Below are 24,335 nucleotides of genomic sequence, written 5' to 3'. Positions count from 1 at the left end.
AGAACATGGCTGAAAAGATCAAAGCCAAGCACAAGAATTACCCAAATTTATCAATTTATTGCACATCTTGTAAGTAGAAGTTAAATATTGTTCATTAAGTGTAAATATTGAACATATTTCTAGCCAGAAATTTTCCTGTCTCTTCATAGGGTATATTTCTGGTGGAAAAAGTAAAAATATCTAACCATGCCCCTTGCCTGCAGATGCGTGTGGAGTTCACTTGCTTTGCTGAAGGGCAGTATAGCTGCCTCAGAGGTGTAAGGTCTGACAGGCCTCCACAGTCAAATTCCCTAAAAAACACATTTTGAGACTTCAGACCCTTTTCTCACAGTGACCTCTAGTTCAAGTCTTTCATTCCAATCCAGGAGCACTGTCAGCTAGGACAGTGAGCTGCAAAGGGCAGTGTAGCCAGCCATGGAGGACTGCCCTGCTCTGAGGCTGTCCCTTTGGCCTGGGTGGCACTCCCATATGCAGACATTCCCAAAGCCTCTAGCAGCTTTGAAAGCAGAACACCAACGCCTTGTTTCTGAGTGTAGCCCTGACTCCTGTGGAAGTCTGCTCCTTCCATCATCAGGAATGCTGCACTTAATTGCATCCTGAGCCACAGCTCCTGATGCCCAGCACTGTGTGCTGGCTCACAGGCTTGCTGACAGACTCAGCTGCTGAATGACTTTCCTGGTTCTGTCATGATAATTCAAAATTCTGAGTGGATTAATCAGTATCCATCTCACTCATTTTTGACTCAGTGCCAGCAAGAACTTAATTCTTGCCAGGCTGCTGGGAAGGCTGCTCAAATCTTTGATTATGCTCCATCCATAAGGACAGCTGTCTGACGCTGCCATGCACAAAGCAAGAGAAATGTGGTGCTGGCATCTCACCCTTCACTCGCCTTGAAAGGTGGGGACCGCTGGTTTTGATTTAGCGCAGCAGCAGAAGAGGAATTGGAGCAGAGCAGTGTGTTCAAATCACACACAGGCACAAAGTGATCACAAGAAAGAACATTTAAAGTAATTCCTAAAGTTTCAGATGATAAAATTATTATAATGGTTAGGAATACACTGGAAGCAGATGCATTCCATAAGTTCTTTCAATTTTTTCATTTTCTCTATTTGAAAATTTCAGTTTTCTCAATTACTTCTTGAAGTGACTGAAGATCCTCCAACATATGTAATCTTAGAGATCAATGTATATGATCTTGAGCAATTTTGTTAAAAGTCAGCATTAGAAATGAAGCATCATTTATAAAGTCAGCCTTTTAAACATTTTTATTTAGTAATATCACTATGAGCTTCAGTCCGGACTAGATTTAGAAAACAGACAGTAATTTTCCTCTAATTTTTCTAGAGTTTACCCTGCTACCTGTCACTGGTGGTAGTATTCAAGCATGAAATTTTTCAGCCATGGAGTCGGTAGAGTTTAGATGCATTATGCACACACATTATGTAAATATACCATTTTGATATATTATGTGACCTTTTCCCTTAGCCAAATAACAACACTCCAGAACCTGAACAAGGTCGTAATTCTTCATCCAGCTTATTTTCTCTCAGGCATCCAGGTGCTTCTTTAGAGATTCAAAACTACTAAACACAAGTTTTTTCTAATATTATGTAGAGACAGCTGTTTAAAAGCAGGAAAGAGCCTAAAGTAATGGTGGTGTGTGAAGTATTGGGGATATATGGTAATATAAATACTGGGAAATAAATCAATGAAAAGAGAGCAAAAGTAGTCCAACCATATGAACTGGTTAGGGAAGGGTTATATTGAGGCACTTCAGTCTCAGGAAAAGACAGTAGGGGTGACATGCAAGAGAGAAGGTTCCCAGCCTCCTCGATGTTAACAAGGGTGCTTTCCTTCCTCTCATCTTCCTGTTCTTTATGAGTGGAATACTCTTTGCCTGCTACCCTGTTTCTGTGCTCAGATATTAAAAGCCAAGATACCCTATTTCTCCCAGAGACTTGTGCCAGTGTTGTGGCCTGCATGATGTGTATGCAGTAAGATAAAAATTTAAAAACTTCAACAATTCTCCTTCCACCCACTCCCAAAAAAACCCACACCCAAGCAGGCACACTTACCTTTCTGAAAAGAAACTTCTGGTTTTCAGGAACGCTGTGGACATTTTCTTGACACAAGTACATTGTCAAGTAGTCAGTCCCTGAATCGACTGCAGCACAGACTTCTGGTTGTCGTGTGTTGTAACGTATTTCATTATGGGATGTGTACTCAAAAAACTACAAACCCAAGAGAAGAAACAAAGGACAACAGTCATTTCATATGTACACAGGGCGTACTTAAAAAGAAGCATATACTAAGATACTATAATTAGGTTCACAAGTAAAAGTTGCTATTGTGAAGGGAAATTCTTCCAGAAGCACTCAAGGGTCCTTAACTTCCGCTGCGTACTATTTTACAGAAAATCAATCTCATCACAGCACTGCTTTACTCTGGTAGCACTTAAAATGCATGAAATGTTGAATAAATGTCCTGGAAAACAGGCATTCCAGCATTAAAGAATTTACAAAATTCAACTGTACTATTTGACTTTCACTTTCTAAACCCCCCTTAAAAATAGGATGGAAAACAGTTTCTAGCCTGACATTATGTCTTCTTAATTCAGTCATCACAAAGTAATGTTACTTTTAACTAAGGAGTTACTCACTGCATAGTTCAAATGCAGTTTGGTCCAGGTTCATTTCCAGTTATAATGATCATTTCCAGTCCTAAGGATGCATGGTGATGAGCATTTTATTCTCTAAAGTTTTAAGATATTATTTGAAGCAAATCAGTTACAGCTGCTTTTAAACACGAACAAAACTTCCTTAAAGACAATTTACTCCCTTTGCTTGTTGTACGATACTCTACAGAAGTGTTCTGAACATACTCTGAAACTCCTGGCTTCTGTAGCAGTTATGGTGGAAGACTTCTTCAAAATGTTATACTTATCATGGTCATTTGCCAACTTTTGGACATCATTAAAGAGCAGCAGAGTTTGAGAGTTGTTTGTATTTAGCACGCTTATGAATAATTTAGATGACTATAGTGCACGGATGTGTGTTTAGATCTGATTTAGATGATACTCAATAAAGTAGAGGAGAGTTTTATAAACATCAGAAAATTGCTTATTACCCGTAGTACAGCTGCATTAGCAGAGACCAATAAAAGGATGAGTGAGAGAAGGAACCCTCTTTTGTTTTGTTTCACCTCTGGAGATGGTAAGACTTTGTGAAAGGGGCTGTACCACTTCAGAAATGTATATATACTTGAACTTACCACAAAAACATCCTTAACAACCACCAAGGCTAATAACCTTGAAAGAGGACCTGGAAATTGAGTTTCAGTATAACAAAATCTGCAGCCATCCATTTCCAAGTGTAAGAGCTCTGATCTAGACTACACTGATGGTAGCTGTTTCATTAAATTTACCCCTCCCATTATCACAATCAGGAATTTCTCTGCCAAGGTGGCTGTCACAGCCTTACACTGACCAATGCTCCCCACTGCATCACCATATGGAGCCTCATGGCTTTTCTTTTCCAGCAATGATGGAAGCGACCAACCCCTCCAGAATGCACCTGTTTACCACCATTCATCTGTGGTAAGCCACAAAGGGAAATGAGTGTTTTGAGAAAGCAACATCAGGTTTGAAGTCTCCCTGCTGACATAAGACCCTGGAGACCATGACTTTCCCTTGAAAACTATTGCTAGGATCTGTTCCCACAGTGAAGGTTGCACTTCCTTTACATTTGCCTTATGCAAAAAAAAAAAAAAATCTCACCACCAACAAAAGTAAATTGTGTGAATATTGGTCCTATTATTATTATTTTCCCTAATAGGCAGGGGCTATTCCCTGGCCTTTAGGCTTTACTCCCAGGTTCAGTATCTGATTGGCACAGGGAAAACCTGCTACTTTGGGTGCCACAGTGAACTACAGGGACATGCATTTTAATCCTATGGCTTGTGAATAAAGAAAAAGCCTCAGTTCTGCTCAGTTGTGTTTGGATGGACACTTTTTACAGCTGCCACTTTCACAAAGCCATATTTAGAGCCTTGCTCGTTAGGGGATTTATTAGACATAATAACTCTTTAGCAATTTGTATAAGTGAAAGCCTGCAAGCTGCTGACTGTACCAGATGCATCAAGAATAAATGGAGCAGCTACTAGATCAGAGCACTTCTCCCTACTGACATCTTTCCTGAATGGTCTCTCAAGGACTTGCACCAAATTCTGAAGAACAGCAAATAAAATGGTTAATTTCTGGATAACTTTAAGGAATGGGGTTATCGTACTAGCAACCAAGCACTCCTGCCTTGTTGCCCAATGAACATAATACAGTTCATTACCCTACACTGCTTCAAACTGAATAAGTACTTCAGGCTTTAGGCTTTTCCAAGCTCTGGTAATACATGGAATAAATCTCTTCCTCCTCAAAAGGTATAGTGTTTTTTAGTTCCCTTTTCTTGCATTCTGTCAGCAGAAAGAGGAAACATTTTCAAACTAATCCATGGCTGAATAACTAGCAGCCTTGCTGCATTTCTTTCCTTCTGAGAATCAGTAGATCCCCTTAAGTGCTATTGGGAAACTTGATGAGGCCTTTTTCTCAGTGTCTCTGGCTTCTGGACAATCTACAGGATATGCCTCAGCTGCATCAGTGTCTCACTGGTACTGGAGTCAGCAGCAGATTTTGGCTACCTCACTGGACCCTGAAACACACCTTCATCCTTCTCTGTGCCTAGCTACTGCTCTTTTGCATGTAGGAGAAAGTTTGCGCTTGATGGGTAGAACCAGCAGAGAGGTTAGCAAGTCTGATACTCTTTCTTGCTGAAAACCCAAGGGCTTTGCTAAGTTCTTTGCTTCTCTCTCGCTATTTACGTCAAATATATCAGCTCCAAATGGGAATTCTGGGAAGAACATTGTCAGTCAGTGTTTTCCCATCCTCTTATCACATCAGGTTGATTTCTTGCCATCATGTATTGGTGCCCTCTGTACTGCTTCCCAGCCATACCAAGAAGGGCAAGGGGCCTTACTGGTGTTGAATTTCAAAGCTTTTCATTCTCATGTGTGGGGCACATACTCCCAGAAAACATAAGCAGCCTGAGATGCAAGCAATCAGTAGCCAGTGTTTTGTGTATTTCCTGCCTCTCTTCCATATACACTCAGCTCTTAACACTACAGTGTTATCCTCACCTTCTTGTGATAATGAACATACTAACTAAAAAAACCCTCCAGTTAGATTTTTCATGCTCACACAAAAGGAGTCAAGGAAACCCTCTCAATTAGACCACGGATTCAAGGAAGAACAGCAATAAACTACCAGGAACTTTAGTTTTCTGAGAGTGGTTTTATTCACTGAGATGTAAAACAGGAGAAGGTGCTGGACCTTATAATTAACCAAGAGCACAGAGGTCTCTCCTCTCGGCACAGTGCACACAAATATTCAGAGGTCACTAAGTGGAGATTTTTTTCCAGTGAGAAGAGTTTTGCAGTTGTCCCCTACAGGAAACTGGGGTGAAGCTTGGAATGAGGGTTTGCTGCTAAAACTCTATATAGGTAAATAGTGGAGTGATGAGAACAAACTCAAGGAGAAAAGGCAGGAAGAGTTTGGAATTAGGATGGCAGATTCCCTTCCAAGGGGCCAAAAAAAGTTAAGGGCTGCCAGTTGTCAGTAAACATCTCTGAACGTCTGTGGTTGTTGATACTAGAGGAATACCAAAGCTTGCCACAATCATTTCATCAGCAGACAGTGATGGATGTAAATGTGGAAGATTTGACTGTTTTGGTCCTGACAGTGTCACCTGCCTAGGAATTCACACCACAAGGAACAGCCTGCTACCTTTCCAGAATGACTGTCCACAAGGTGGTGGGACAGGAAAGAAATGGAGAGAAATGTCCTGCTGGTAGGTTTCACAGCTGCTTATGAGCCAGAAAAGTGATCTGCAAGTCCAGCAACCCCAACTTCATTTCACATCTCACTTGTGTTTCTACATCTTGTCTTATTTTAGCCTTCCTCTGTCCCCCCCACCCATAACTCTTCCTGCTGTCCACTTATTCTCTTGCAACTACCTATCACCCCTACTCACGCCCCCGTTTGCAACTGGTATCTCAGCTCCGATGTTCAGTGACGCTGCCCCTTTCCACTAAAATGTTCTCCAAAGACTCTGCTTGGTTCACTCCCTGTCTTACTCTTTCCTCTATCATGCTCATCACCTGTTGCCGAACCTCTATCCCAAATTATTACTGTCCTTTGTCACCTTGGCCCTTTCTCCCTGGCTCCTGCCAGCCGTCCCATGCTTTTGTCCATTTCACTAGTCTTGTTTTACCCATTTCCTGTGTCTGGCCTTCCCTCCTCAGGCTCTACAGTTCTCTTGAGTCATCTCATATTTTCCTTTATTGGTTTATATTGCAGTCAGGTAGTTTCTCCATTTCTCCTTCCTCCTCCTGCTCGCATGCCAGCAGAGGGAGTGGTTTGCACAGCTCCGAGAGTGTCGCTGCTTTCAGCCTGGCGCCTGCTACCGCAGGTACACAGATGCATTGCACCATCAGCAGAGATGGAAGAGCATTAATATCCAGTGATGTGATATCTTGCAGTAAATTCAGTTAATCTCTTAGTGCTAGCTAAACAAAGGATAACCGTAAAAATGTCATCCCATGACAATTCATCTCTCAATTATACTTCTCTTTTGCTTTCACCCTTTATCCTATGCCTTTATTTTTTGGCGGGGGATGAAATTTAAGCAAACTCTTTGCTCAGAGAAATACAAAAAATGCAACCCCTCTCCTCTTTGTAATTTGCCATACAAGGAAAAAAAATATCTATAAATACCTTTGGCATGTTACCAGGTAATCCTATACATGAAATACTTCTTAATCTACAAAAGCAATCAACTCTTACTTATAAGAAAGTGGCTTGACAGGGTTATCTGATTGTTAACTTCTCTTCTATACAGATCTGTAGAAGTATGCTTAACTTGGGCATGAAACTGAACTGAGGGAGTAAAAGGGATGAGGTGGGGCTTAGCATAATTGGCATACATCTGTCAGTATTGAGATGCTTTGGCTTTTATGGTGCAAGATTCTCCTCCTGCCTTCCCCCACATATTGGCCTTCAGGGCAGAAATATTAGGAAACTTAAGACATAAACCAAACAAGAGCTAATAAATAATACTAAGTAGTTCTAGTTATAATATTAGGCAATAAACTTGCTATCATCAACAAATCTATTTCCTTTTAAGATCTGAAGTACATTGTTGTTTCTTTTCCCTTTCTCATGCAAAATGTAATTCATATTAGAAGCTTTCTCCTCAATACAGACTTGTTTAACACTCCTCAAGCTTTTATGGTTTTTTAAAAGCAGAATTCAGAATGATAGCAGGTACACAGCTTATCTGGCACATCTCTGGTTTCTTTCCAAACTTTGTTTTCATTTTTTTTCTTTTTTTTCCAAACATTCCTACTTGCATGTTTGGATTAATTTCTTTTAAAAAAGGACCCAAACAGTCAAGCCACTCAAGCTGACATAGGGTTATGTACCAGAGGTCTCACAAAACCTTTGGTACTTGTCACTGATGAGACCGTATTTCAAGTACTGTGTTTAGTCTAATCTGGGTTAGAAGCCAAAAATGAAGATAGACAGGCAAGTACACACCCCACACCAAACACCAAACTTCAATTCTGGAGGGTGGTCACTCAAAACTATGCAAAACAGCCATTCTAGCTTGGCACACAGTGCCCCACAACACTTTTACCATGGCATTACGCAGAGAAGTTTATGGGCATCAACTCTAACCACTGCTGCACACAGTTTCAGTCAACATGGACAAAGACACCAGCATTTTCAGCTTCAGAACTTAAAACCAAGAGAGCAAGAATGGAAGTGTTAAAGAGAACCCCTTCTCTCCAGGACTGTGGAGTCCAAGCCCAGGAGGACATTTCTGTAGAGTGTAGTACTGGAGAAGATGTGGTCCAAAACCTCTTGTGGAGTTATACAAGCACCACAAGGAAGAGACATGATGACAGACAGAGGTGGAACTAGGTGAGGCTGGCAATGTTATTAAGAGTTTTAGAGGCATGGACAGACAGAAGCTCAGAGGGGTTTTGGAGATGAGTGAACACTATAGCTGCACTGATGTATTATTAACCCCTGCTAAGGAGCCCTGTGGAAAGGCATAATAAAGGTATGCATGAGTTCCCTGGGCTGGGTAGACACATCTTCAGAATGAAGAAAATCTGACCTGAAGATACATCAAAATAAAAAGCATTTAGAGCAAGAATTAAAACTTGAGCTAAGATCACCTTCTTGTTGGCAACACATGCTCTGAGCATTACTGCAATGACTTTACCACACTTCCTTACATTACAACCATAAGTGTTAGTCAAAGTGAAAATAAAACATTATTCTTACCTGATTTTGTCCCATGCCATGGCATGGGTAGAGTATGACCCTCTGTCCAGTTACTTGGTGTTCATTTGTAGGGTTATAATCAAAACAGAAGTTTTCCATTCCTCTATTCTTCAGCTAATCAAAACAAAAGAATATCTTAAAATATTAGTCTAAAGTAAGGAAGGTATTCTGTAGTCACTCTACACCCCTCCTGCTGGGCTCTGAGATCCATCCCAAAGCTGGTGCACATTAACTGGAATAGATCAAAGGGATGGAATGGTAAAATTTCTCAGACTAATGTGAAATAAAACTGTCTGGATCGTCTTGACTTTGAGCATTGAAGAAGGCAGACACGATGGCTTCCCCTAGGAACGACACTGTGTTCCAATGTATTTGCAAAGGAAATAGGTAGAAACTATGAAAAACTATGTTGAAACCCAACAAGCCAGCAACTCATGCAGAACAAGAGTCTGCCATGCCTTCTTCCCCCAGGATCTATTTGTTCAATTTTCTTATGAAAAGATGACTACACACTTTTCTCAGTTTGTCAAATGTGAAATGTTAGGAGGATTTGTTCTCTAAAGGACACCAGTACCCTCTTGAGGCAGAACAAGAAAGATTTTAGAATCAGAAATCATGAAAGTAGGCAAAAATGTATCTTTGGAAAGAGACACTAGGTGTGGTATTAAATGCTCTTTACTCATGTTGCTGATCTCTGACAGAAGAGGTGCATAACTTTTAGATTAAATTTTAAAATATTAAGTTAGCTAACTTTAAAAACAGCAGGCTAGTTAACAAGGATTTGCATTTAAGTATTCAGGAGGCAAAAGTAATTGAAAATACACAATGACATAACCACTGATTCCCGGTATTAGCCACATAACCAAATTTGAAATTACACAGAGCAGAATAAGTTCTGTAAACAAGAAGCTGAATGCCCCTGTTACTGAGTGTAATTATATCACAGACAAAAGGAACAAGCAGAGTAAATCTCAGAAGAGTTAGTTCAGCAAGGTGTAATTTCACTGCTCTTCCCTAGTCATGATAATCGAATCCTGAGTTCTTAATGTGGAAAATAACCAGACACATAGGGATTGCAGGAGGCTAAAACCAAACAAAAAAGACAAACTACAGGGCCTAAACCCACCACAGAGCAAACCACACAAGTTGGAAAATTTAATATTTGTGTTCTATCTATGTTTGCTTTGCCAACTTCTACTTTGAGTGCTACCCAACATCCTCTTTCCACTGCTTTGTGCTCACTCCCACATTAGACCACTGCAACCCTCCTTGAACAGTCAAAAGAAAACATTTTGTTTACCTTCCTAATAGGAGGCAAGAATTACACTTAGAAAAACAGGAAAGAGAAGCGTCTTACACAGACTATTTTTAACACTGCCATGGAACTACATAAACCAAACAATAAGCTTCTCATGTTTCTACATTCTACATCAGGAGACATCAACTTAAAAGTCATAACCACATAAAATGGTAATTTTATCTCTACAGTTGTTGTCAGCAACTGTCTTCAGGAACAGAGGGTCTCCCATTAGTATGTTTAATAATGTATGACTCTGCTTGTCTGTCTACTGGCTACAAGGGCAGCAAAGCCCTTATCCATGATGCCCTTCCAGGCAATCCAATGCCTTCACTACTGCTCTTTGCCATCAGCCCCTGGCACGCGCTCAAGTGTGAGCTCCCATTTGGGGCCTGAATTTTTAAATAATCTATTTGAAAATGCCGTGCACCACCAGAACTACAGTAACTCTCCTATGCATGTTACTCAATGCTCAAACACAAACAACAAAAGCTGTGTAAAAGCTTACTAAACTTAAGCTTCATTTCAGATGGTTTGAACATGAGGCTGTACTCCAGGGTGTTACCATGTTATGTTCTCTCCTTTTTCTGTTTCATGCATAAATGCTTGTAATATGTGCTGACATTCTCCTACACATACATGATCTATATTTTGACCTGGCTCTTCTATTTTGTCAGACATTGGTAGATATACCCACACTACATCAGGAAGTCCAATTTGTATTTAAGATCTAATTAGTAGGAATAGTATATTCAAAGCTTTTAAATTACCTGATCTGAAATGACACAGAAAGATTTGAAAATCTGGCTGCAGCATCATTTATTAAAAAAAAACAACAAAAACCACAAACCTACTCTCTGTTCAAGGGCAGAAACAAAGTATGAGAGAAATTGCAAAATATTTCTCTCTTGTTAAATGAGAATATACAGTTTAAGTTTCTTTTATGTACAACAGCTCTATCAAAACAGTGATCATACACTCATTTTTGAAGCTATGTTTATTCCCACATCCACTATAAACAAGTCATGCAATAAGAACAAAATTTTCTCTGTGACTTACCTTAGTTCTTTTGCAGAGTGCTGCATTAGAGAAACAGAAGCAAGAAAAAATGTTGATCACCTTGCCGTTGAAACACATCGTTCAGATCTACAACATTCTACCCATGCAGGACTATTGGCTGTGTCTTTCTACAGCATGTGTCTCCTATTGAAACATTGCTGGTGTTACTCACATGCCATGTAGTTACCACTGTTCGGAGGCTGAGACAGGTAACAAACAGCAACTGCTGAGATATTCACCTTAGACCTTATCCTGTACTGCTTGGAGAAATTTAAATCTGTTGTTTCCTAACATCTGGACTCTTGCATATAACTACACAATACAGATGTCATTCTATGAATAATTCTTAGTTTGGGCTTGCATTTTTTTAAGACAACGTCCATTGTAAACAAACTATCAACAACAGATTTTTGACATTAAACCTTCATTACATTGGTTGATAAATATGGCCAGTGGAGCGCTGCCAACCTTCCTCTATATCCACAAAATAGATCAGAATCCTCTTTATTCTGCCAGTGTGGCAGTGGTGCTGATCTATTAGTGATATGGACAGATGATACTGTGGGACACAGTAAGATATGAATTTGCAGCAAGCCAAACAGCTTCACTAGTACTGATCAAACATAAGCTTTTACCTCAAAGGTAATCCAAGGAGTCACAGGGAATGATTCTACTGAGTGAATGCTATTGTCATATCACCTGTTAACTTCTTAAGGCCAGTGCTGAAAAGGCACTGATAACTAAAATCCTCTGTAAGACCCACACACTGCTGTTGGATTCCCTGGCTCACCCCAGCAAGTCCAGATCTCCCTGGGAGGCTCAAAAACATATAAACATGTGGTTCAAACAATGGTATGTTCACTTGAGATTACTATCAAACACTTGAATTCCTTTTAGAAAGCCTCTCCCAAGCTTTCAGAGGCTGTACAGCCAACCAAGTGGTGCATGTTTTCCTGTGATGGGCATAAGATCTCCAGATCTAGTCAGTCCTAAACTTGGCTACCATTTCAATCTCAAGTGGCAGCTCTACAAATTGGATTATAATGCAGTTTTAGAGGTATATCCTAGAGAAGGGACCCCGATACCTCTGAGAACTTGGAACAACAGACATGCAATAATATCTTTGATTATGTAATTTAAACCACATTGCTCTCTTATTCTACAAGCCTGACCATATATACCATGTGTTCTTTAGATAATTTAAATAATGTTCTCTTTCATGATGCAGCAAAACAAAATTCTTCATAGTTTTAAAGGCACAGTTTAAAATCTTCCTTCTGATTTTTTTTAAGGTTATATCTAGCCTAAATTAAAAGAAAATTATGACTGAGCACTTGGAAATGAAGATGAGATGGTCATGGAGGAAAATGGGGAAGGAAGCTGTCAAAAGAAAAATTCAAGTTTTTGATTTCCCAGCTGATTCAGTCAGTGACAGATGCCTTTACAGATAGATGGCAGAAAGAGCAACTGGATGGAAAGTCACAACAGAAATCTATCAGCTTAGTTGCTTCACATTCAGCTGGAAGAAATATCAGCTAGAAACTGAGAAGAACAAAGAAAAACTTATGGTGTCAGAACGTAGTATAGTCTCACTGCCAAGCGACCAAACGTACAGAAAATTAGAGCAAAATCCCGATTTTTGTGTCACCTCTCTTTTTTAAAAATAATCTTGATGCCAAGTTCAAAGCCAAATTCACTGACTGACCATACTCTTTATCCTCAGATATGCACCTCAATTCCAACAATACCTAATATGTACCTTAGAGGAGAGAAGGGCCCTGACTATTCCCTTGCTTTGCAGCCATGCCTTTCCACGGTCACCAATAACATGAAAAGATCACAGAGCTGCCCAGTTCCTCTGTCTTCATCCAGATGCACAATGCAGCAGTGTCACCAGACTGACTAATACTGAGCACACCAGCTGGCTCAAAGTTCTTCCTACAGATGCCCACACCATCCCTTCCCAGGGTAGCTAGGATTTGTAAGCTGACCTAGTCTGTGCTGTCTAGGTGGGCAATCTGTGCAGAACTGGGGCTCAAGTCTTGTTACAATTTCACACCTACCAAAGCACAGCTATCCACTCTGCCAGTAAGTACATGCTGAAGGATGGCCAAACCAGATGCTGTGCCAGAAAAGGATACATCAGTGCTCTAAAAGGTATTATCAGCCTTTCCAGAAGTGCTGACATCTTCTTATTTTAACCCACTGAGTGCCTACCAGCTTCACTCCTTCCTGCCCCCGCAAAGAAATTATTCAAGTCAAAAGGTTCATGTCCCACAAAGTTCCAGAGCTGCTTGAAGCCCAAGAAGAAGCAAGAAGATATTTATCTCATTTCTAGGTCTCAGGCAGTTTGCAGGAAAGCAATCATATCTCAGGCAAAAAGGTTCATAATTCAGTATGTTTAAGTAAAGTTTTAGGCAGCTAGCCTTTTAGACAATTAAGGGTAGTATGGATATTTTTATCTATGTATCAAGAAAAAAAATGTAGCACAAGAGTCTGCTTGTCAGTCCACAGCACTGAATGCTGCTCAATAATTCTTGACTCTGTTTGAATAACACATGGGTGATGTATGGGTAATCTTAGAAACATTTTCAACTTCAGTTCAAAAGTAAAAAGATTTTTAAGGGAGGTAAAAATCCCCATACTCTCTTTGAACAATTAAATAACCTCACACTAAGTTGAGCTATTACCAAAGCTGACACTTTTAAACACAGTATTTTTGTGGACCAGAAAAGCACTGCACAGCTAAGGCGGGAGTAAAGAACACCATCAGTGATTCATTGAAGCTAGCAGATGGGACTCAATATCCACAAATCAGCTGAATCAGTAGGTGTCATTTCTGCACTCTCAGTTTCTCAGAGTACAACTGTATTTCAATCACATTTTAAATTCTTCCTCCTCCCAAAAAGTGGTGTATTCTTATTATGCTCACGACTAGATGACAGCATTTATGAATTGTTTTTAGAGAAATATATAGAGCACACCTAAATTACACTCTAGATACCTCAAGCAGCTCTGAACAAGAGTTATTATTTCTAGGTACTGTCAACCCTTTACCTGAGAATGACAATTAAATCATAAAAGAAACTGCACAAATCCCTTCTCTTCCCCAGGAGGCTGAAGCACTATCACTGGCACCAGTCTAACCCTTTCTTTTGGAGGGGGAAGGATGGGGGTGGAGGGAAGAATAAAATTCCTGAAATGCTCCTGGAAGGTAAGTCTTACAATATCTTACTGCTTCAACAGTCTCAGACCTTGTCAGTGGAAATCCAGCAGAAAAGAGCAAAAACAGAAGCAATGTTGTACCAGGGTTTGTTCAAGATACTGGATAATGGTGGGTAATACCTTCCACGCCAGTGATCACACAGATACCACCTCTCCTGCAAGCTCCAAGACAAATGGAGGAGGGTGGCAATTCTCCCAGAGGCTCCTAAGGGCTTTTCTGACAGCTGGTGCACTCCCTGTGGGAACTCCCACAGCTCCCCAGGGGAAATACAGTTCCCCAAGGGAAACCACAGCATTTCCCCACTAGGATCTTTTTCATTCAATAAGTTACAAAGCTGTTAGGGCAGACTGTGGGGAGACTTGGTTCCTGAATGTTTTATATGTCCTGAATGTTTTGTATGTCCAACCCGATCCAGATTAGATTTTTTTTTCCACTCCTGAAGGAGATTCAGCAGAGGCTGAGTAACTGAAGGGCAGATGGCAGCAAGACAAGGGCTGGATGTGATGCAGCAGTGTGGGAATGCAGTTTAGCTGGATCTGCAGAGTGATCGAGTTACCGGCAAAAGTACTTTTAAGTCAGTGTGGCATTGGTAATCAGGAAGGTATTGGATACATCTTTGCCTGGTGGAAAGGTGCAGTTTTGTGTTCCTAACATGCAGCAGGTATCTGGTGATTTTTCAGAGGAAACAGGTATTTGCTGCAACATCTCTGCCTTCATCCCTTCCAAATGAGATTGCAGTAATGGAGCTATGGATGTACATGGAGCTATAGTTTATATTTATTTGTAAGCTGCAAGAAGCATACAGAGCTATCAACTCTTAAAAAGAGAAGAGGATTCTGATATTGAACCCATTGCATGTGAACCCTTGCTGGTCTAAAGTGACCTCCAGATTAAAAATTAATAATATGTTGGTTTTGATATACAGAATCCCCTATGATCTGGAAGCACCAGCTCTTCTTCCCACCACCAGAGCATCATAGTTTTCATCAGACAAAATGTACAAACACATGTGTTAAAGAACACTCTTTTCCTTTTCAATTCAACAACTAAAATAAAACACTTTACTGTTCTCTTTTTTTGTTATGCAACGTTTCAAGAAATAAACACCTCATTCTTTGCTGCCTTTAACAGTCCCAAGATGTCACTTAAAAAGAGTAATTCCTGGCAACCTTGCCTGTTCTCCTACTCTGTCACAGAACTCCTTCATAAACATCATTCCCTTAAATAAAGATTCTGATAGAAACCACATTTTAAAGTCCACCAATTTTAACTGAATTCTACCAAATTCTGGCACTAATTTTGGCACAAAAACACCTTCACACTGACTTAGTAGGAGAGCTCAGAGAACTGCAAGTAGGCCCCCTTCTCAGCAGCCACGTACCATTCCAAAGAAACCTGGTCTGTCCTCGGGTACGTGAAGTTCTGGATATACGTTCTCCAAGAACCATTTGAAGTCCTTACATTTCAGCTTCTCTCGTAGAAGTCTCCTTTCTGTCACATCTCCATATGGCTCCTGAAAAAAAAAAAAAAAAAAAAAAAAAATAAAAAAAAAAAAAAAAGAAGAAAAAAAAAATTTAAAAAAAGATTAAAAAAACCCGATCCAGAACAGATGCTCTTTTAAATTATCTGTATACATTATTAGGAACCGTATGCTACAGTGATGAGTAGGATTTCTAGCCAGGAAAAATCACCATGTTTGGGTGCCGGATTTGATTTCATTATCCTTACATTTGTTAAATGTTGACAAAAAAGAATTGGAACTGTGCAAGTAAAACTTTAAAATATTCTAGAAGACAGTTTGTCTGAGCAAACTCCCTGAATCTGCAAGTGAGGAAGCCCTTGAATACAGATTGCTGGAGACTGAGAAGGCATATTGGAAAATAAAACTTCCTTTAGATAGATAATTGAAAATCTCAAAAGCAGAGAATGAATCTTGAGGATTTTAAATTATACCACCATCCATTTGCAAATTACCTGTACAGTTTTACACTTAAGTGATGAAATTCGTAAAATCTGCTAATGCATCCTTTGAACTTCATCCTTTTGAGGGGTGGGGAGTATGAAATCTTAAACCTCCAGAGAAAAGCTTTCACTGCAGACTTTTCCCCGTCTATGGATTGGAGCAGAGTTCACATCTTTTTATGTCTGTCTTCAAAAGCCTCTCTTTGTATTGACTAGGGACTTCAGATAGTCAGGTATGAGATAGTGTTTGCAGCCCCCAGATTTTTACAGGTCACTTGACGCACTCTTACATCAGACCACAAATGTATTTGCATTTCTCAAAGTTGTGGAAATACCACTGAAAACACAAAGCAGTTGTAAAGCAGAGGCAGAGATGCCTGTTTGAATAAACAAACAGCATGATGTATTAGCTCAGAGGTCTGAACGTTAATCTTGAAGTGAAACTTCACGGAACCAATTTTTGCAGCATCAATCATTTTCCTTTTATGCTACAGAACTGAATATTTGGGTTTGATGAAGTAAAAAGGTGTGAACTCAACTGCTGCAACAAGTGGTGCACAGAGTATTATGGAAACTAAAGTTTAGCAGCAGCTGTTTTGATATGGGGAAAAAAAACCCGCATGAGTTTCAGCTTGAATCCACTGTGTTACAGAAAGACAATACACGAAACTTCCCATACTGTCACAGAAATATCCTTTAAAGTTAAAGCTCTGTCATTACACACATGTAATGTAAGATTCCCAGCACTTTACAAGAAAAATTGTCAGTGTTTATTGCTCTTTTTTGTGTATGACAAGCTGAAATCAGCCTGGCGTTGCCTATGGGTGAATGCCATATTTCTCTCCAAGTCAGACTCTGATAATAAAACCTAAATGGCTTTTACGATGTTAACGTAAACCAATTATTACAAATGTGTGGACTATAATAATCTAATTACCCAATTTAATCCAAAGAAACACAAGATGAAAGCTAACCAAAGTCATCTTCTCCAGCATCCTCCAGCATATCTTTTAAAAGCCTCTTGTTTTCAAGAGCAGTTTTCCCCTGGTGTGTCTATTGGGGTTGGCCATTCAGATGAGCTGGGGACTCCCTGTGCCCCACACTGGTCCCTCAGCTCTGATCCAGTGCAGAAAGACAGGTGCCCAGCAGCCCACCCCAGACACAGAACCAGAAAGGCAGTGTTTCGCAAACTTTCCATGCAGAGAGATCATTCTGGAGAGATCAGGCCCTTCCAGAAACAAGCAACAGCAGACAATGATTTTTCTGGGGCCTGAATTTTGGACCTTGTGCCAGAAGTTCATTTAATTCCTTTCTAGACACTGTAAGGACATTGCAGTGTTACTGTCTTCCAGCCTTCAGGCCCCTCATGATAAATACATCCAAGTTATGAATTTGCACACTGCTTTACTGTTCTGACATACTCAGTTTTCACAGTAATAATTATCCTTAAAAATTCTGCAACAAATGATCTTGTATTTTCATTTCAAGGCAAATATAAACACTAACTTAAAAGAACCTCCAAAATCAACAGAACTGATACTTGAAACATTTTATTAGGAACATTTTCATCTGAGCTCCCACGACTGATTTTAATTAATCTTTTTAATATTGATTTTGGTTTTGCTTTTTTTTCTTTTTTCTTAACTAAACATGGTGGAACAGTAAATCAAACAGAAAAATCTATTTTATTTTATATCAGTCCAAAGTTTTACAATTATCACAAGACAGGTAATTTTGCTAAAGATTGTTACCATGCTGTACTACTGTCCACTGAAACGTGTTGATTTGCATTCATTAATTGTGTGTCTATAATTCTTTTTGAGAGAATCCTGTATCAGGCATTTCCCAGAAGTGCACAATTCTCCTTGCTTTGATCACCTCACTTCACGTTATTCTTTCATTTATTAATTCATTCATTTAATATTGACACAGATTGGGCCACCTTGTACTCTTACAGAATTTCTAATTTTTTCCAAGCAATTAAAAATCATACACTTATTCTATGCCTGGGAAGAAGTTTCAGAAGAAATAAGAAATAAACATGAAAAGCACTTCCTGTTAAATATTAGCTTAATCAATAGTTAGTAGGTTGAAAACAAACGCTACCGAAATTGCAGGAACAATGAAGCTGAACTCACCAGGCGAGCGTGTGGGTTGCGGTGGTAATAAAGCTGTTTGTATTCATCCATCCACACTTCAGCTGCACGCACACTGTTTGCCAAAGCTTTGGACCGTGAGTACGGAGCTTGTTTGGGGAAAACGTGACCTACATGGGAGCAAGGATGGATCTCAAGACTTCCTCCACACTGCCATATCTGAGCAAAGAATGACATTGTGTGTATCATTAATTTGAGTCTCTGCAAGCTCAAGGATATAGTAACAATAAGCCTGTGTGAGAATAACACCATCTCAAGAATACACCATACTACAAGTAACACAAACAATAATTTTGTGTCTCATTTGATGACTAAACTGGAAAAAATTACATCCTTGTTGCTCTTAGTAATTAGCTCTGGGTTCACAAGGAGATAACCACATCTCTGGTTTTATCTGGAGAGCAATTTCCTTTCTTAATTTTATTTTCTCATGATACGATGTGGTCTACAATATAAGTTATGCAGACATTGTCAAAAAAGAGAAAAAAAGAAAAAAGAAGAAAAATAAAAAATAAAGAGAAATAGGAGAGAAGAGACGAGAGAGAAGAGATGAGAGAGAAGAGACGAGAGAGAAGAGACGAGAGAGAAGAGACGAGAGAGAAGAGAGGAGCATGTTTCTTTTTCAAATTAACCATGTAAATAGCTATCTCGGAAAGAAACCGATAGCTGATAACTAATTCTTACCAGAAATCTATACATCTATATATCATCTATATATTCTACTGGAAAGCTGACTTGACAAAACAGGTACGCTTGTTATATCACTGAAGAACAGTCAGTCGTGCTCCCATTTGTACATTTACCAATCTAGAAGGGAGACAGAGGTGCCTGGTGATGACACTAATCTTTTCCCTTGGAAAGGTAGGAATGGTACCCCAGAACCAACACATGAAAAGAAAAAGCAAAATACTTCTACTAACTTATGGCGGTCCAACTGACAACAATGAAACAACCTCCCCTATCTAAACCAATATTCCTGCTTCATGCCAAGGAAGTACTTGCACCTGAACGTGGAATTGGCAGAACTCTGCCAACCACCACTCTGCCCTTGTGCTCTGAAGGTCTGGTTTGAGGAGAGATAGATAGCCTCCGGCCTCTCTGGCTCCCCTGGTCGGGAAATGTACAGCCCATAAGATAAAATCCAGAAACAACCACCAAGTGGATCCATTAGCCTCAGCACTCTGTGCACATTCTTGTAATTACACCCTTCTCCTCTGAAAACCAAGGACTTTTGGCAGTTCATCTACACAGCCACTTTCCCGTCACCCGTTCTGACCTCAAGTCTGATTACCTGAAAGGAAAGCACAGCTGGGTATTTCCTATTTAATATTGTTTGTGACCACAACATGGCAGACAGCCTGTTTCTGGAGGGTGCCTGAAACAAGGTTTCTGAAATTTAGTCAGATGGGAGAAAGATGGGACATGTTGCTTTACTTGAACTAATTTGAGGCTGTCACCAATGGCTCTGATAGACTTTCCATAAAAGATTTAGACTTCTGCTCATGTATTCAACCATGCATAAATGGCAGCTCATCATTCCTTTGTAAATGGAAGACAAAGGAAATTAGCTGGGATAGGTTTAAGGGGTAGAGGTCTGCTCCCTGACAACCTTCTTGTATAAGACATACATTTTTAATTATATGTTATTCAAATGAACACGGCAGGAGTGAAAGCTATGAGGCAGCAAATAAAAGCTCTGTTGCTAACAGTGTCAAAAGATCAGTGACAGGACTTTTCCCACCTCTCTCTCCAGAACTTTTAGGGATCTAAAAAGATGAAGGCTTTCAGCTCACACAGGATAGGACTTGGTTTTAGACTGCTAACTTTAAGGGCTTTTTTTAAAGTTACTCAGAATTTCTCTCAAATTTCTAAATTTGGAAATCAATGAGTGTCATCTCCACTGATTTGGTTTTGGATAGCAACATCAAAGGAATGAAACAAACTGACCATACCTCTGTTAAATTGATGACAAAAAGAGAATTCCATAACAGCTGAATTTTTAATAATTAAAGCTCTCTAAAAAATAACTGTAGGCTGCTAAGCAATGCTCACTAAATTCTATGTATTCCATAAAAAAAGTACAAAAATTATCTTCTCCTCCTATCACAAAAGAAAATTAAATATATTTTAGCTAAAAAAAAAGCTCATAAGGTTTATTTGCTTTCATTTTAATGGAAAACATTATGACCTCTATATAAAATCGGGTACAAATGAACAGCCATAAAATAAAGCAAGGAATTTAACAGAGAAACTAACATTGATTACTAAGTGTTAAATAAGTGGCTCTGCAGAAGGTTCCCCATAAAACTAGTTCAACCTTCTGTAACAGAAAAGCATATTAGGTTTCATGTATATTTTGCAAGCTCACATACGTGCAGATTTGTTTCTTGACTAGGTCTGGCTAATTCACAGCTCTCATTACAAAAGCACACATTTTTCCTTCACTTCAATAAGAAAACAGGGTGACATTCCTTTTTTTACTTTCACTTTCATCTTGATGCATGCTATTGGCATCTTTTGTTTTCAGAGACAGATGGCAGCATTATGAAAACCTACAGAAAATGTTCAGATCTCGCCTTGGGATCACCATCCCTGCCAGGTCTCTAGACAATTGACCTAGTGCTGGGTCATTGAATGCTAAAGAATAAAAGCTCTACCAGCTCATGCTAACATTTTAAGACTTTCTGGAAGAAATAAAAAACATAAAAAGGATGCCACATCCTAAAAAAGGGCAAAATGTGGAAAACTTTGTTTCTGCTGCTCTCTCTGCTACAATTTTTCTTGATGACTTGTGGCTGAGCCCCCACTGTGGTGCTTATGCACAATCTGCTGGAAGCTGGCTGGGTGGAGAGGCACCCCAGACACGTGGACCCATCCTGGGTGTTCTCAACACAAGGCAGAGCTCCAGATCCAGACAAAAAGAAGCAATACAAAAATACTGCAAAAGAGAAGACCCCGAGTGTTCTGAGGCATATCATCCAGGCTTATGGGCAATAACATTTCTGAAAAGAAAGGCCTTTTTGCACATGGTGGGCTGAAGGACAGACCACAGGCATATTAAGCCTTGGTCCAGAAACAAACTTACATTGCAGTGCCACTTGCAGGACCAAGAGCAGAGAGGGGAGGGAAGCTGCAACCAGGTTCCCTTTGCTCTGAGTACAAGAGGGAGAAGATGAAAGAGCATGTTTTGAATCCCTCAGAAAGAGGAGTTTCAATGCCCATTATGCCTATGAAGTGAAATTTTATCCAGCCAAATAGCATTAAGCAATCCCAAATCAAGGTACATTGACTCGATTCTGCATTCAGCACGTAGCCTCCATCTCTCTTAGTCATCATGCTTTTAGCGAAAGTTTTGTCCTTGTTGCACCTCTCAAAACCACAGAGAATTTCTTCAGTTCAGAATAATCGAAGTGCAAGAAAGAAGAGGCTTGAGGACAAGTCTTTTCATGTCATTGGGAGAGAGTGGTGTTTCCAGAGATGAGAACAACAATAAATTAATTTACAGTGGTTTTGAGTAGCTCTGCTCCTAATTTTCAGGTCTGACAGGTCTAGAAAACAAAAGGACAACAACATTAACAATGATTTATCCCTTTCGACCTCTTGGAACACTGTGGGCAGCCAAAAGAACACAGTTAAACAACATCGTAGCACTCTGCTCTCTTCCGCAAAAATCCTCACCACGCAGAGCACAAGTACAAGGGCTCCAAATCAAACAGAGCAAAGCATGTTGTGTACAAATGCCCAGATGCTACTGGCAATCTGCACTAGGAAAATTGCCATGGCCAGGCATATTTGTTGGCCATTGCACAGTCTGTCCTGTTAAATCATTTGTCTCCCAGGAGCACTTGATCCACCTGCACCCACGTGCTGGCTTAGCCCCTGCAGGGCGTGGCAGCGCGCTTGTGCGCTGCCTCCTGGGGACTCTGCTGCTCCCTTTGTGCCTCTCCTGTGTGCTGGGCTGCCTCTGATGCTTCCTCTGTCCCATGAGGAGACCACAGTCCTGCAAGCTGAAGGAGTAAAGGCACTGCTCATACCTGCTGCTGCACCCCACCCAGGAGTCCTGGCTCAGGGGAACCAGTGACATAAAAAACGAGACTGGCTGCCAGAGCTTCATCGAGGTCAATGGCAATGAAAGGCTGAGTCTAAAGCATCAGCTGGTACTGGGGCACTCTGCATCAAAGGGAAGGTGTCAGGCTGTCTGCAAGCCTTGGTCTCCCCAAAAGCAAGCACGAAGAGCAGAAAGCCAAGAACTGCATGCCAAGTGTGCCATATTAGAGGTTTTCTACAAGGAGTTGCAGCTCTGGCTACACGGGAACCAAAGACTTCTGTTTCAGAGGGTCACTGGGCCGATGGAGGTGTGTCAGCTGCTTTGCGCTTCAGGTGGAGGCCTGCTGAACTAGACCAAGACTACTAAGTAGGCTGTGTTTGGGCTTATGTGCCAGAAACTTTTCCCTAAGTGGAAAAGGAGGTGGTCATGAACTCAGATCAAACAGCATTTCCAGTTGAGAAATCTCCCTCCAGAGAGAAACCATATCAACTCTAGGCATGTGCTTGTTATCATTCCTAATAATTTTTGTTCCTTATTTTTATACCCGCTTTTGTACGATTTCTGCACTGCAGGCAGCAGGAGACCAGAACAACAGCTAGGAAGACTCCATGCTTCTCTAGTTAACACACAGACATCAAGAGAGACAGTCTGCTGATGCCTCCTTTCTAAAGAAAGTAGTTTTGTAGCAGTAAAATGCTATTTATCTCTGAAATCATTGTCACCTGGTAAAAAAACCAAAAACCCTCCTGTACCACAATTCAATGACTCACAGAAATGCAAACATGACCATCAAATATAACAGATGATGGGCAGAACAGACACAGGAAATCCAGGAGAATAGGCTGTGAACTCCCGGAAAGCCAAAAGTGGCCCTACAGCTTCCCTCTTACATCACCATTGGATTGCTTCAATGAACTAAGTGTGATATGAGGCAAACCATAGGCAGCCAGTGCTCAGTGGGAATCAGCCACAGCACTGGTAACAGCTGAGCTGAGGAGGAACAACACTGCTTTGATAACCCGTCTGGACTGTCCTGTGTCTCCTCTCTTTTCCTGCTGTAAATCCTTTTCCTTACAGCTATTTGCCTCACACCTGAGCACTTGGTCCAGCTTCCTGTGCAGTACAGCTCTACAGTTACTGGAGATCTTCCCTCCCACCTTTTATAACCTTTATACAAACTTATTCTCAGGTGAAACAGAATAAAGCCTTAAAATTAGTACAGGGGCTGCCTTCTCCTGCCCCGCTGGGAACTGCTCACTCCATCAAGCACAGCAAGAACTCTGAGTCACATCAAAGAACTACAAATCTTCCCAATGACCTCCTTCAAGCTGCGGGATGTAAACTTCACCCACTAGTATCACACCCCTTTTTACATTTCATACTAGAGCTCAAGACAAAGACATGTTTTTAAAAATTGCTTTAAAATGGCTGTTTTGAAGAAAAACACAGCTATCCTCAAGTGCAAGAACAAGATTCATACAAACACCTTCCAAAATACTCCCTTCTTAACACTTGCTTACGTTACAGCTACCTCATTAAGTAAAAGGGCATGAAGAAAGAAATAAGAACTTGTTGTATTCTGAGGAAAAGAAACTTTCAATTAAACCACCTACCCTAAATGAGAACTCAAGGTTTTCTCCTCCCCAGACTTCCATTCCTGTGTCATAGGAACCAAGATAATCAAAATACTTTTTGCTCACAGAAAATAATCCACCTGCCATGGTTGGAGACCTATAAAAGAGGACAGTAACTCTGAACTGAATAAAAAGAAAAAATATTAAACCGATGGAACAGATAAAAAAATACAATATATTTTTATTTTCTATTTTCTCAGTCTTTTCTGGATACAAAGTAACAGTGAGAAATCCATCAATTATTATGAGGCCATTTGAATTTAATTTTCTAATAAAAAACTGTATCTGAAAAAAGCACCAGAACGTAAAAATATTGTGTTAAAATAATTTTTTCCTATTGCAGTGTCTTTGTGTATAAATGAAGAGCCTCTTCACATAACACAACATTAGCTTCCTTGTGGCAGAGCTGAATAGCTGGCTCTGAAATTCTAAGTGCTGTATCCTTATCTATCTCACTTGGGTAATAATTAAAGAAATATTTCTGCTTTAGTAATTAAAAACAACAACCTTGATCCCACTAATATCAATTGAAAAAAACCTCTCAGATATCAATTA

General features: G+C 40.1%; 1 protein-coding gene across 1 annotated transcript in view; it reads right to left on the bottom strand.

Annotated features, from left to right (window-relative positions):
• Window positions 1–24,335, bottom strand: part of GALNT12 (polypeptide N-acetylgalactosaminyltransferase 12) — a 46,430-nt gene that overhangs the window by 2,060 nt on the left and 20,035 nt on the right. The window contains exons 5-9 of the mRNA XM_042048677.1: window positions 23,760–23,877; window positions 18,081–18,257; window positions 15,362–15,493; window positions 8,399–8,512; window positions 2,076–2,231 (exon numbers count right to left, since the gene is read on the bottom strand). Of these exons, the coding sequence (XP_041904611.1) occupies window positions 2,076–2,231; window positions 8,399–8,512; window positions 15,362–15,493; window positions 18,081–18,257; window positions 23,760–23,877 (697 nt within the window). The remainder of the gene's footprint in view (window positions 1–2,075; window positions 2,232–8,398; window positions 8,513–15,361; window positions 15,494–18,080; window positions 18,258–23,759; window positions 23,878–24,335) is intronic.

The sequence above is a fragment of the Corvus kubaryi genome, unplaced genomic scaffold (genome assembly GCF_017639235.1).
Source record: "Corvus kubaryi isolate FWS band 111438036 unplaced genomic scaffold, C.kubaryi_AGA036_p1.0 68, whole genome shotgun sequence".
NCBI classification, from domain to species: Eukaryota; Metazoa; Chordata; class Aves; order Passeriformes; family Corvidae; genus Corvus; species Corvus kubaryi.
The sequence above is the reverse complement of the archived record's forward strand: the minus strand, read 5'-3'. Positions and strand labels throughout refer to the sequence as shown.